At 46.1% G+C, this 14,769-nt stretch overlaps 1 protein-coding gene across 4 annotated transcripts in view; it reads right to left on the bottom strand.

The window, feature by feature from the left end:
* The window catches only part of ICE1 (interactor of little elongation complex ELL subunit 1), a 44,565-nt gene that overhangs the window by 12,523 nt on the left and 17,273 nt on the right, over positions 1-14,769 (bottom strand). For all 4 annotated transcript variants that reach the window (XM_082836339.1, XM_082836340.1, XM_082836341.1 and 1 more), the window contains 4 exons: positions 7,948-12,663; positions 6,563-6,731; positions 3,817-3,977; positions 792-982 (listed from right to left, as the gene is read on the bottom strand). In XM_082836339.1, the coding sequence (XP_082692465.1) occupies positions 792-982; positions 3,817-3,977; positions 6,563-6,731; positions 7,948-12,663 (5,237 nt within the window). The remainder of the gene's footprint in view (positions 1-791; positions 983-3,816; positions 3,978-6,562; positions 6,732-7,947; positions 12,664-14,769) is intronic.

Below are 14,769 nucleotides of genomic sequence, written 5' to 3' on the forward strand. Positions count from 1 at the left end.
TACCTATTATTTGACATTCAGATGTATAATCTTTCCCGAGTGTTAAGAAGGGAAAACAAGAGAACAGATTTCCACAGAATATATTCCTCAAATGTCTCAAAGATCCAGACTATTAATCCTTTGGTGAATCCTTTTCAATGTGATAAACCCCTTTAAACCAGCCTTTCTCAGTCAGGGTTGTAAGAAAATTAAGGGTTGTAATTAACTGCAGAGCGGTTATTTGACTACTTTCTCCATTCTCCAAACATGCTGCATAGATAGATGAACAGAGAAAAGTTAATTCATTACATAAAATGGACGCATGAGCGTTAACAGGCTCAGTTCTCTCCTGAAATCCCAGTGAGAAGAGCTGCTGACCCAGAATTTTGAATATTTCTGTTCCTGTGGGTTTTTCCATAGTATCTGTACATTAAGATAATGACCATTACATTTCAATCTACACATATTCGCTGAGTAACTCTCTTGTGTGGGCACGGCTCTCTCTACATACATACCGGGGGAGGCCAGGGAAACCAAAGTCCCCCCTGCATGAGATTCATTTTCCGTTAGTAATAAGAGGATACAGTGAAAAGTAGTGAAAGGTACCATAAAAAAATAAAGCGAGGGGATGTGGCAGTGACACTGACATTTAAGAGTAGTTTTATTAACTCTTACCCAAATCAAAATGTGCTTTGTAAATGTTTCAGCTTCCTTAAACAGCAAAAATGATTCAAACCACAATTCAGCAATCATTGAACAGACTACCTGACAATTCAAATAACCCAACTTAAGTTAGCAGAATAGCCCTGTACCTTATAATGTTGTCATGTGTCCAAACCCACTTCTGATGGCAGCAGAGCAGATCAATGGCACATATGTACTCCCAGGTGTTATCACTTAGGTCTTCGCCAAATCTTTCACTGGACTGAAATTCTGTTTTTGGACATAACTGTATGGTCAAAAGCAGCTTAGAAACCATGAAGCCAACATCTGCAGGAGCATTCTAGCAAACAAGGTAAAAAAAAGAAAATTCAGAGTTTCAAATATAACATATCTCATGTGGGTGATCTCAAAGAGTACTAATAAGCATCAGTTGAATAATCATTTAATTTTAAAGGACACCTTTTGAAAGTTATTTTGAATAAAGAACTATGTTTATCTTGTCATAACAACTGTCCTAAAATGATTATACAATGGTGGTCAACAGGCCAGATAAAAAAGCTCCAGGCAGAATGCAGAATCCAGTCAGGTAGGAAAGACACTGCAATCCAGATAGGAATGCAAATTTTCATTAACTGAAATCAGATAATTAAAATTTTATTAAAAAACAATTTTTAATCTTTAAAAAATTCTTCAGTAACTTCATTCTGTCATCTTTCTGACCCTAGATATCAGTCTGCTTTTTCCAGAAATTCATAAAATTGAATCAGATTGTACTAGACTCTTCTGTCTGGCTTCTTTTACACCTATGCATGCTTTTTTTGATATTTTTTTCCACGTTCTTGCACGTATAGGTAGCTTGAACACCCCTTTTTACTGCCGAGTAGGAATCCATTGTATGGATATACCACAGTTTGTCCATTCACCTATTGACAGAATTTTGGGTTACTTCCAGCTTTAGGCTGTAATTAATAATGCTGCTTTGGACATTCATGTACAAGCCTTTTTGTGGACATAAATTTGACTTTCCTTGGGTACATACCCAGCAGTGGATTTATAATTTTTTTCTTTTTTTATTGGGTTTTGTTATTAAAAATGAACAAGGGGCTTTCAATCTTCGCCTACACCTGAAAAAGACTGGAATTAGTTGGTTCTTTAAAGGTTAGATAAAATTCAGATGAAATCTATCCACGCTTCCTGTATACTAAATTTTTAATCACCTTTTCAACCTTTTAAAATGGAAAACAACTGGTGTATTCCAGTGTTTTACCCCTACAGCCAATTCTGACCATTTTTATGTTGCTAAGGAACCATTCTCGGTTTCTGAACCTGTTATGAAGCTGTAGGCGGCAGTCTTCTCATTCTTCATCCTCCATCTCCACTCACACTGCCTCTCTCATTCTGAAATCTTGAACATTTTTGCTTTTCTCTTTTTACATTAATCTGAACTGAGTTACCTGTTTTATTAGTATTTTTTAAAGGCAATTTTTTTTTTTTGTTCTCTACTTCATTACTATTACACCTCTTAAACTATATTTTTCTTCTGGATTCCTTCTCAAATTTTTAATTTTTAAGATGATTATCAGGGAACTTTACTTATCACTTGTTTAATAATGAAGACATTTAAACTATTTCAATGAGTGTAAGTTTTCCAAAAACGAGAGGTCTTCGGTATGAAGGGTTTTCCTTTCACACCAAATACTTTGATTTTACTTCTGAGTTTCTATTTGTTCACAGATTGTCCAGGACTGTGTATCTCGATCTCCAGGGAACTTTTATAGAATCTTTTAATTCTTTGTCTGATTTTACTGAGTCATTGCCAGAGAATTGAGTGTAGACTCTTTACTTTTTAAAAATGAAGGTCAAATGCATGACTGTTTTTTGCAAATCACAGACATATGAAAAACTAGTCTTCATTCAAGTTTACTTTTTACATTGTTGAATTCTACTAACTCTTTACTTATTTTTGTGCTTCACATCTATTGAATTCTGTAGGACAGAATTTGGAAGTCTTGGACTATAATGGTATCCCCCTCACAAGTATTCCTCTTTTTTTTTTTTTTAATAGCTTTGACTTTATATTTTTATTTGATATGATACAGGCTAAACACACTTATTAAAATTCTACCTTCTTCATTAATCATGTTTTATCATCCAAACATATCTGGCTTCATCCTGAACAGGCCAAAGGAGAAGGCTCCAGTGCACAAGCAGGAGGACCAAGCAGGGACAGAAGTGGACCTGCAGGTAACCGTGGAGGGTGGAAATGTGTGTATGGATGCTCTTCTCACTGCTAAGGGACTGGAATCTGATGGTACCTCACACCAATACACTCTGGTTTGTCTAGGTGGATTGATGAAGAGATGATTACAGACTTGATTTTTTAAATTCCCTAACTTTTTATCTACCAATAGCCCTTTCCTTTTCTTTTTATAAGAAAATAAAAGTCTAATGAAGAGTCACATCAAAAAGTACTAAAAAGGAAAGCAAAATGACATATAAAAGTCGACTACATGCATAAGCCAGAATTTTTTTAAAAGAGGACAGTAATACAGTCATTAAAAAGGGCAGAACAAAGTGAAAGTTAACCCCTCACTGACTTCAATACCTCTTCTTAAAGATTACCACTATCAATTCAGCATCCAGCGATTCTCATTAGAGAAAATCTATGAAGAAAAGAACACCAATCTAGATACTATATTAACATATCAGTCACGAAGGAAAATAAGATAATGAAAGAAAACATGGAACACAGTACTTAGAACAAACACAAATTCCATCAACTGGAAAGAAAAACAGAATATTAGATTCAGAAAAAATCGTAACAGGAAGGAACTGAGATACCAATTTTTTCACTTAAGTACCTACTGTAGAAGCAAATGATGTGCAACTCTTCTGAGCCCTCACATATATATGTGCATGTACAGATTTCATCGCCATAAATTAGTACACAAAAGAAACTTTGTTCAATCAACACAGCACACAGGTCTACAACTTCTCCCAAAGTGTCTCATGCATACTTAATGAACAAAATGCATAAGCTTAGACTAAAATGATATTTTAAAGGATCTAAGATGAAGAATAATATCTCTGAAATGCTCGCGAACTAATACAAAACCAAATAATAACATTTATATAAGACCTACAAGTACAGTATTACATAAAAAGAAACCTCACCTTCTCCCAATTGAGGAAAGCTCGCAAACAGTTCAAAACTTCTCCTTTAGCGCGTTGCCTGGCTACCAACTGCATTGCCTTATTAATCACCGATTGAGAGATAAATATATCATGCCACATGTTTGCAATGAACAAAGTCAATTTTTCAGACTCTGGAAAATCTATGAGAAAGGAAACAAGATAATAAACCTTTACGTCTGATTAAGTGAATAAATGACAAACTAAGAAGATATTTGAATAATTTCCCCTTGTGCACAGCAGGGCCACCTAAAGCTAAAGGGAGGAAGCCTGACGAGGCCCCAGCCTCAGTTATTTCAACTCTGCTTCTCCATCTCTCCCGCCCATCCCTCCCCGTCCCCCGACCCGCCCCCAGCCAACCTTTCTTTCTCTTTGGCAAACTTTCTTTAATCGAATTTGAAACACAGTGCATGAGTATACACCACTATAGAAAAGAGCAATAAACTTCAAAGCAAGAAGAGAAGGCAAACCTCCTCTCGCAGGTTCCAGACCCTGCGCCCAGAACCCTCCCATTTGGTGCGTGTCCTTTCAGGCCATGTTTTATGCATTTACAAGACAGAATTCACTTGAAGAACACCTAAGGCTTTTGATATGAAGGGATTTTTTTTATAAATTAGGACTGATAATCCTTTTCTTATGAATACCTTCTCCAACGCCATGGCTTGTCTTTTCTGTTGTCTAATCAAGTTAATCGAGGCACAGCTTACATACAATAAAATACACTCTGTAAGCAGACAGTTTGAAGGATTTTGACAAATGAACACACCCATGTAACCCCCACTACAACCCACAGATAGAACATTTCCATCATCCCAAATTCCCATGGTCTGACGCTTTCAGTGAATCACTTTGTCCCAAATACAGACAAGCGTGATCTGCTTACTGTCACTTTGCACATGTGCCTTTTCTCAAATATTTATGAAGAGATTTGTAAAGCATGCACCCTTTCCTGTCTGGCATCCCCCTCTCAGCAAAATCCATGTTGCTGCACACATCACTAGCCCTTTCCTCGTTTGTCTGAGTAGTATTCCAATTGCTTGATACACCACACTGGTTTTTCATTCAACTCCTGATGGACCTCTGTTTCCAACCATGGGCTATTATGAATTAAGATGCTCTGAATACCTGTGAAGTGTATATGGATATGTGGATATGTCTCTATTTCTGTTGAGTAAGTACCCGAGAGTGACATATCTGTGTCATATGACAAACTGTTTAATTTTATAAGAAACTGTCGAAGTGTTCCGCAACTGGTTTTATCAGTCAACACGAAGATTCAGATCTTGTTTGGCATGACGCCACATCTTTTTCATTTTCTCTGTTCTATTTTATCTAACACTGCAGGGTGTATAGAGAGAGGGTAACTCAAAGCATAAACTCACTGCGCTATTTTAATGTTACTTTGGAAACCTTGTGCTTATCTGATTATACTTCCTCCCGTCCCAGGACTCCACATGCTGTTCCCTCTGCCTGGAATTCTCTCCCTCACTTTTATCTTCACATCTAAGTTCAAAAGGCACTCCGATGAGGAAAGCTTCCTCGACCCCTGAGACTCTCTCAAACCCACCTTCCACAGCACAAGTCATTCATTCAACAGATACTTAACGAGAGCATACAAGACATTCTCCTGGGGTGAGGATGTAGTAGGAACAAGACAAACAAAATCCCTGTCCTTAGAGTACACGACCTAGCAGAGGAAAGAGACAGCAAACAAAAAGGTAACAGTGTAACCATAGCAAAACAGAGGGAAAAGCTTCCCCGCAGAGAACCTGTTACAAAGACCCAGAGGTGAGAGCGGGCTGGGTGTGTTTGAGGAAGAACCAGAAATCCCACGTGGGCTCTGCAGAGTCCCTGTTGCCCTGCTTCCTGCTGCCCTTCACTGACAAAACCTGATGTGTGCGCCCCACTGGAAGGCTGCATCTATACCCGGGTTTGGTCACCGTCAAAGCCTTAACACTTATGTGCACCCCGTAACTATTTGTTAAATAAGTCAGTGACTGAAAAAATAAATGAAGTGGGCAACAAACACAGCAGCCTCACTCACAACTCTACAAGTGACAGATTCAATTATCCTGATTTATAAGCCCCATAAACATTATGGTAATAAAAGATTATCAATCTTTGCAATCTAGATAAGACTCTCTGATGTAGCATTAAATTCCATTTGTGTGTCACTTTGCTATATTAAAATGTTTCCACTGATGATCTGATATGAAGGAGTCCTATTTGCTCCATTAATAGACTTAAGAAATAGTAGTAAAAGGAAAAGAGAATCAAAGGACAGCCCTCCTTTCCATTTCTCCCTGAAACTCTTCTTTCCATGAGCTTATGAATCCATCTTAGCGTTTCTGCCCTTTCCAGCTAGTAACAGAGCAGAGCGGTTTGTCACTCTAAAATGATTCCATTATCTTGTGTCAACTATATCGGACTCTAAAGTAGATGCACAAGGAATAAAACCGACACGCACTAATGAGAGATACACTTTTCTACACAAGTGGAAATGTATATGCTGACTTAAGGAAGCTTAAGTCACACAAATTCTCCCACTGAAAACCAGGTATGGCTGGGTCTATAGCTAAGGCTCTTCATGCCTTCTGGTAACTGCACAAGATAACATGATTTTAAAAGATACACAGCAATACCTTAGCTGAAAATACAGATGCATATATAAGCAGATAAAAAAGCAACAACCCGTTTTCAATACAAGAATGTTGCCATCTAAACATACCTTCCTTAAGTAGACTGTAGCAAAACAAGCGAGCTCTCTCCAAGTCTCCCAGTTGCCGACAAATACCCACATACACTCTGCAGAGGGCGTGGATGTAATTGTGCTCCACAGACATCTTCTGAATTTTCAGTTCTGAGAGAATAGAGTGAAGCAAGCACTCTGCTAAAGGCTGAATTGGGAAAAAAAAAAAAGAAAAGGCAATGTACACGGATACTTATCTTCAGCCTACTAAAGACCAGCTAAAAGTTACAAAATTAAGTACCTTTTGGAAAGTTGGAAAGATATAACATGCCCTGTCTCAGAAAGTAGAGGACAACACCCACCGTGGTAACTTGCTTTAGCAGGGAAAGCCGTGAGGCTCGGGGAGGAGAGCGCCCATGCCTGTCGGTGTCCGGGGGTCAGCGGGGCTGCAGGGGCCACGGGGCGAGTCCCAGGACACCTGGATGCCTACTGTCACTACCACCACTCCTACAAATGACCACTTTTTGTTTTTTACTGAAATAATCTGTGTGTATGTATTAAATCCACTCATATTCTACTCCCATTCTTGTTTTCTGAACTCCAATGTACTCTACATATTTATCCTGTTTAGATCTTAAAATACTGGGTAATGTTTTCCTCACCCAGGAAAAGGAGCATTAAATAATTTGATACATTCAGTCATTTGAAAATAAACATCTTTCCAAAGTTACCTGTACTGCTCTTTGTGCTTTCTGAAATGCAACCTAAGAAAAATAAATGTTTATACCATTGTGATTCCAAGGATGTACAGATAACCGATAAAGCATAATCCGTGGGACACTGGAAATCATCCACCCAGTATCAACATAAATATGTAGAAAACAAAAACCAAGGAAAGTCCTAATAAACCATGTAGGTAAATCTGCATAATCCTCCCCCAGCCCCCTTCCTGAAATTAAGCATCTGTTCCTGTTTGATTTCTGACCTACACCAAGCGAAGTAGGAGGAACCCACACACTACCTTTCTGACTCTCAAAATTCTCAAGTGTGTATATAATATCATTCACAGAAAAGAAAGTCTCTATTACATAGCAATTTGATGCTTTGAAGCAAATCATTCTGAGCTTTTAAGCATGCCAGAATCAATAGGAAATATGCAATTTAAGTCCTGACAGGCTTTTTTTTTTTCCCTTTAAAATTTTAAAGTATTTGGTGAATACAAATTATCAAATCTCCAACATCACTTCTCAAATGTATAAAATGCTGGCTAGAAATAAAGTACAGGTCCTAAAGTTTACACAGGTGACTGCCCACCTCTGAGAATAAACTTCTGTTCAGGGCCACCTCCCCTTTCGCTGACAGGAGACGGCCTCTGTCTGAGGACATGCGATTCCTAACGCTCCCAGAGCAAAGGAGCCACATACCTTTTTTGTTGTGCTAAATTCATAAACAACTTCTTTCTCTTGATCTCTCATCACAGGCTTTTTGGAGATGTTTCCCACATACACATGACTGCGAATGACAGGTAACAGGTCAAAGGACGACTCTGCGATCTTCTTCAGAGCCTCCGCTACAGCTCTGTCATAGGACTCCACGGCTTCCTTGGGGCTCAGGGGTGACTGTGAGACTGTACTGACGGCCACAAGACGACGCCCCTCCTCCTCTGTCCTCACAGCTGCAGCCTGGGAGGGGTTCCTTTGGGGGCTCCTGCTGACACCCTCTGAGGGGGGCTCTGGCTCCGGGGACCCGCTGTCCAGGCGCAACCTCTTAGCACTCCTCGGTGTGCCCGCTGACAGTGCCCTTTTCCCACCTGAACACTGCGGAGGCTCCGGATCTCTCGACTTATCCTGCGTACAGTCACCACCAGAGCTGCCCCCTGCTTTCACAAAGGCGGTTGAGCTTGAAGTGATGGCTTTGAAGCCCCTGATGGCGCTGGCGGGCCCCGGTAGGTTCTTGGAGTCGGCCGGCGGGCCTCGCGTAAGCTGAATGTTCCCTTTGAGGATGCTGAGGGTGCGGGCCCTGGCGGACAGCTCTGGGTACATGGTGTCCAGGATCTTCACGGAATTCTCCTGGGGCGCTGCCACTGCCGGATGGGCAGAGGCGAACGGGGGCAGGCGGCCGGGCACGGGGACGGCGTGCTTTGGGGTCGCAGCACAAAACTGCAAAGGAGATGACAAGACCCTGTCATTGGCCGGGGCGGTGGACGGGGATGCATGTGGAGGAGAGGAGTGCCCCGGCTCCTCCAGCAAGGGGGACACCATAGGAGACACCGGGATCTCACACGGCGGAGAGATCGGGCCGTGGGGAGAGACGGGTGAGCAGGGGCTGGAACTTGACGTCAGTGGAGAGGCTGGCTGTGAAGTCCTCGGAGGCGTGGCTATCAGAGGAGCCAGCAACGGGGGCAGGGGGGGGCCCACCTCCTGCCGGATCTTACTTAGCGTGTCCGCACAGCAGTCCGCAGGAGTGGACGTGTCGGCGCTGGCTAGGATGGTCTGCGTCTGACTTCTCTGAGTTTTTCCGTTCCCTCTTTCTCCAGAAAATGACGGAGAAACTTCATTCTGAGTAGTCTCCATTCTGCTCGACGCTGACATCTTCACTGGTTTGTTTGTTTGATCTCTGTTTGAAATCTTTGATCGATTCTTATTTTTGCTCAGCGGCTCTAGTTTCGAATTATAGTACGTGTGATCAGAAGGAACCGTCTGAGTCTCAAAGTTCTGATCATAAATCTCAGAGCTAATCCTCACGCTGGGCTTAACGGGTCTATTCCGCAAACGACTTTTATCAAAGTTAGTACTCTGACCGCTGCTTGAAATATCGCCCTGGGTTCCGGCCACACTACTGCCACACTGGGGCTCCTGAGAAGGAGGGCCGGGGCGACCGGTCTCTGGGGACTTCTCCACGGAAGGAAGTGGAATGAAACCAGCTGCCAGCCCTTCTGGATCCGGGGAAACAGGGGCATCTTCAGGGGCGTCACACAGGATAACCTGGTCCACTTCCGGCATGAGAGCTACCCCATTGATGATGGTCCAGTTGTCCCCTTTCTCAATGACTAGATTCTGATCCTTATTTATCAGCACGTTTATAACCTCGGAAGTCACTGTAGAGATCTGACACTGAAACGCCACTTCCCCCGGCCCCACTCCCGGGGCAGTGCACAGGGGCAAGGGCTCCGGGGGTTCTGACGAGGCCTCTTCCTTACCATCCACTGGCCTGATCGCATCCAAGTTACCCGCAGATCTGCTCTGCGTGTTTTCATGGCCAGGTCCACCACTAGTGGGAGAACTGCCCTGAGTGTCCAAGCCGGCCGTCGGCAGGGGTGAAGAGGAGCCGGCTGTTTCCAGGGGCAGAACTTGCTCTTTCTCATGCTCCGCTGTGACGCTGTCAGGTGCATTTAAGAGCTGTAACTCACCAGCATCCTTCCCACCAGTGTCCTCCCGGTCGGGCTGCAGCTCCTGGTGGATCCTGGTGAGCACCTCAGGCAGCGTCTCCAGGGAGTGCTGAGCAAGCCGCCGCCTCATGTCCCTTAAAGGACAGTCGTCTTCCTCCGAGGAGCCGACGCACTCCTCAGAGGTTTCTAGTGTTTCCTCTTCACACAGTTGCTTGCTGTACTTTTCTCCTGATGGTTCATTTTGCTTTAATTCCTTGTTCATCCCTTTATTTAGGGTTCCTTTGTTAGAACATTCTGAAACAGAGTCCCCTGAACTATAATCTCTTAACTGACAACTTTCAAGAAACATCACGACCTCAGATGTGGAAAGTCCGTCTGTCTCGGAGAGCGCACTGAGGCTACAGTCCCGCAGAGCCGAGGTCAGGCACCCCACCTCGACGGAAGGTCTGGTCTCAGCCGCACCGGCGCTGGCAGCCCCCACGCCTCGTCCGGAGGCCCCACCAGCACTCTGCTGGCCGCCCTCCAGCCCGGCTTCGGGATCGTTCTCTCCCTCACTGCAGCTTGGCGCGTCACCCTCTTCTACCTCAGTGTCACCTCCGCCTGCCTCGCGGATGCCCGTGTAACAGTACAGGGCACCAGTGAGGCTGCTCTGCGGGACAACACGTTTCTCCTCATCTTTGCTGCCAAACGCTGGTGAAAAAGCAGTCTCTGTGGTGTCTAGAGCTTCAGGAAAAGCACCTCCGGGAGTGTGAGACGGCAGCTGCGGATGCTCCTTTGGGCCGTGCTGTACAACAGACGGGTCCATTTTAACGGCCAGAGCCTCCCCAGAGGCTCTGACTGTGTCTCCAACAGGAAAACCTCTTGACAGCGTCACCTCCGTGGCTGGAAGTTTATCCACATCCAGCCTGGACGTGTCCACATTTGTGGCAGGAAGACACGGGCTCTGCTTCTGCACCTCTTCCTGCACTGTGGCTTCCGTCACAACATCTTGGTTTGGGACCAGGATGTTGTCAGAAGAGAAAGATAATGTACTATCTGTGGGATAATGGGAACTTTCTACTGGTAAAGAACCCCCTGGAGAATCAAAGTCTGATTTTCTCCAGAAGGAGGAAACTCCCAGGGTAGCGTTCTCTATAGCAGCTGCCTCCCTGCTTCTCGGTGCTGTGGGCGCTCTCTCCCCACATCTTGCTCCAGATGGTGTCCGACCAGCCCCATTATCAACGTCTGTCACTAAGGGGGGCTCCCTCCTAGACAGTCTCGAGGGTTCCCATCGTGCGCCCTGCACGGTTTCAGGCCGTGCCTGCTTGGTGATAACTGACACCTGGTTAGGCAACAAGGATGCAGGCGCCCTGAATCCTGCAGGACTGTTATCCTCTCCAGCACGTTCAGGCTTGGGTGCTGATCCTCTGCTTTCTGAGGACGCCGCCGCCTCTTGTTCACGTTCAGGTTGAGGTCCCAGCCTTTCTTCACCACTTCGCTGTAACAGATCACTGTGGTGCCACAAAGTGCTTTCACCAAAGCCAAAGCCACTCCTGATCAAGCCAGACTGAGGCCCTGCCGACGATGTGAAACCTGACCGACTCGGCGTGAGCTCGACCCTCGGACCTTGCCTTTCACCTGGCCCGCCTCTGGCGGCTCCCGAGAATCCTGACTGCAGGAGTGAGCAGATATCGTTCATGCCCTTCACAAGGGTCGTACACCCCACCTCGCTGCCCCTCTGACCATTAGAATCAGATGCCCCCGACACTGGGCTCAGAGCATGTAAGCTGTTCTCCAGATGGCCTTCTCCTATGGGACACTCCGGGGGCTCAGAATGTACATCTAGCATGGTGAACATGGCAGCTTGTGATTTCTGCTCCAAACGATGCAGTTCGGGAGGGCCTACTTCAGTAGGAACAGATGTTTCAGCGTCATCCTCCAACCCAGAGGGAGTCCGGGGGTGACCGCAGAGAGATGAGGCCACGGGGGAAGACAACTCCTCTCCCAGACCGAGCACCGCGGCAACCAGCGCGGCCCCTGCTGCTCCTGGGGCAGAAGGGTCTCCCGAAATGAACCCTCGCATTGCTTCTCTTTCCTTCTCCAATTCTCCAGACAGTCCCTGAAAATGACCAGAAGTGGACAGACGACCTGATGCTGAACTGACTCCATCAGTCAGTGTCCACTTGGTCACCTCTAATTTAGGTGATCCTATCACTCTGGACACTAGGGTTTTTCCTTCAGGTGCGCTGGGCTCATTCGATGGCCACGGGCCCAGGGGAGGATGACACGAGTCTGACGTCCCAAGAGCCGTGCCTTCCTCTACAGCCAGGCCGCTCGACAGCTGCTCAACACGCCCGCTGCCCGTGGGTTCAGGACGTGTCTTCTCCGTCTGCACTGACCCATCCATCTCCCAAGCCTCTCTCTGTCTTCCTGCCTCATCCAAAATGCCTCTTTCTCCCTTGCTCACGAACTCAGATGACACCGTCCAGTGTTTCTCATGAGCGTAGGGGAACGTGGCTGCAGGTTCTCTCAGGTTTGCTGTAAATGTCCCAAACCCAACCGCTGTCACCTCACTGACTTCCAATGTGTTTAGAGCTTGGGTGGCTTCGTGTGGTTGGAGCTTTTCCTCCCATGTTCCAGTTCCTTTACTTTTTCCAGATGAGCTAAAACAATCCAGCAATTCTGGTGTATCATCTTCTGAAACAGGCTCAGAATTCCTATGTTGGGCTGAATCATGATCACTGGAATCTGTATACTCTCCAAAGTAGATTTCCTTAAATATAAATGAATTACATTAATTAGTTAGTAAAACACTACTTCAGTCAACTAAACGCAACTACCAACTAAATGCATTAAAAAAAAGTGTGTGCTTCCTGAAGAATCTGAGGAAAGGGTAGTCCACTCTCTGGACTGTATCAACGGATGGGTAGGTCTCAATGAGCACAGCACTGCTTCTTCTTTCCTTAAAGAAGCCGCCTCTCCCCAGCGTTTCCTGCACTCACACTGCTTCTCCCCAAACGGAGAAGCTTCCCAGTTCTACTCCACATGCAGCCTAGGGTTAGGTCTGTTCTCCTAACTTCGAAGCAGGCCTCCTCTCAACTCTGACGTCCCCATTTTCTGGCCCAAAAGGCTTCCGCCTCTAGCTGCCCAGCCCCGCCTGCCTTCCCTGGCGAGCCGCAGGCTCTGGCCCAGGGCAGCTCGCCCCAGCGCCAGCCCGGCCATCGCTCTGGGTGTCACCCTGCAGACCCCTCTTGCCACACCTCATGCCTGTGCTGCACCCCGACACCTCTGCCTCCTCCACAGCCCCTGACTCCAGGTCTGCTCTGGAAGCCTCCCTCCCCGTCTTGAGTGGTAGAGACCACACGGCCCCCAGGAGAGCCGGTTCAGCCACCCGTGCCCCCTGGTCTGCGAGGCCCAGGGACTGACAAAGAGTCACCACCGCTGACATGAACTTGCTCCCACTGGAGAAACCCTTTCCTCCCTTGGATGGATGCTAGGGCACCATCACCCCCTGGTCTTCCTCTGCTGTCCTGACCTCTTCTCCTCTTCTGTTTGGCCGTGTCGGCACTGACAGCTCTCCAGGACTGTCGGGACCCGACCCTCTCCTACACGTGCATTCCGGCTGGATGACAGCACGCAGCCCCGGGCCTCTGCTGGCCCCCAGGCTGAGGCACCCCGGCACCTGCGTCCACCCAGCCTGGCTCTGAGCACCAAGCCCATGGAAGGGGGTACAACTCGCACACGCCGCACCTGGAAATCCCGCGCACATCTAGCACCTAACATTCCTACGTTACCTCCCCGCCCAAAGAGGTTCTTCTTCTCTGTTGTTTCCAACATCCTCAACCCCCCACTCGCCTAACAACCATACCGCAGATCTCACGAGACGTGCTGCTCGCTCAACCTCGAGACCTTTTCCAAACCAGTTGACTCAAATGCTACTACTGTTCAGGTGTCAAGAACTGAGGAAACTGCTGATTAAATGACTTCCCGACTACAGTCCTGCCTCCTTCCCGACTCTCCCCTCTCCCTCCCCATTCATACTGTGACTAAACAAAAACCTTCAAGTGGAACTCAACCATTAGCTCCACTTCTTTGGATCCATTAAGGATTTCCCTTTGCCTTCAGGATACAATGGAAAGTCCTTAGGACACACATGGACCTGGAGACCCGGTCTGGGTGAATGCCCCCAGCGTCAGGTTCGCCCTGAGTCCAACACCTCTGTGTAAACAGTTCCTCCAGCTGACACAACGCACCCCTCCACGCGCTCGGCCGGGACACCTGCTCGCTGGAGACGCTCCCGCCCGGCCTCCGCCCGGCCTCCTTCCAGCATGAGCTCCGTGTCCAGCTCCCTCCAGCAGCATGCTTCCCAGCAGCGCAGACTCCACCACGGCCGTTATGGGGGCAACTGCCACACAAGACCCCACCAGGGGTGACCACAGCCCATGTCACCTCAGCTTTCCAGTGTCTAGCACCAGGTCCAGAACGTAACAGACATGCACTATGGTTTCTCGAATGAAGGATGTGACTCAAGGAGTCATTTATCTGTTCCTTAAGCCAAAAAGCATACAAATCTGCTTTGTCAAGACTAACTTCCTAAAAAATTACAATAAGCCATTCTGCAAACACACAAAAAGATGATGAATTCATTGCATGAAGGTGGGGAATTCAGCAACCTAATTGACCTGCATGTTCTATACATGGACTTCCCATCTCTGAAAGACTCCATGTCTATAAACACTTGTTTAATTCACTCATTCCATATCTGTTATGTGTCAGGCACTAAAGATAAGAGTAAGCAATTAAGACACAGGAGACTTACAGTACACTGTAGATTAAAACAATAAAAATGCACCCCTAGTACAAAATGAAAAAAGCCGTA

This window comes from Leucopleurus acutus, assembly GCF_964270905.1.
Source record: "Leucopleurus acutus genome assembly, chromosome: 3".
Classification (NCBI taxonomy): Eukaryota; Metazoa; Chordata; class Mammalia; order Artiodactyla; family Delphinidae; genus Leucopleurus; species Leucopleurus acutus.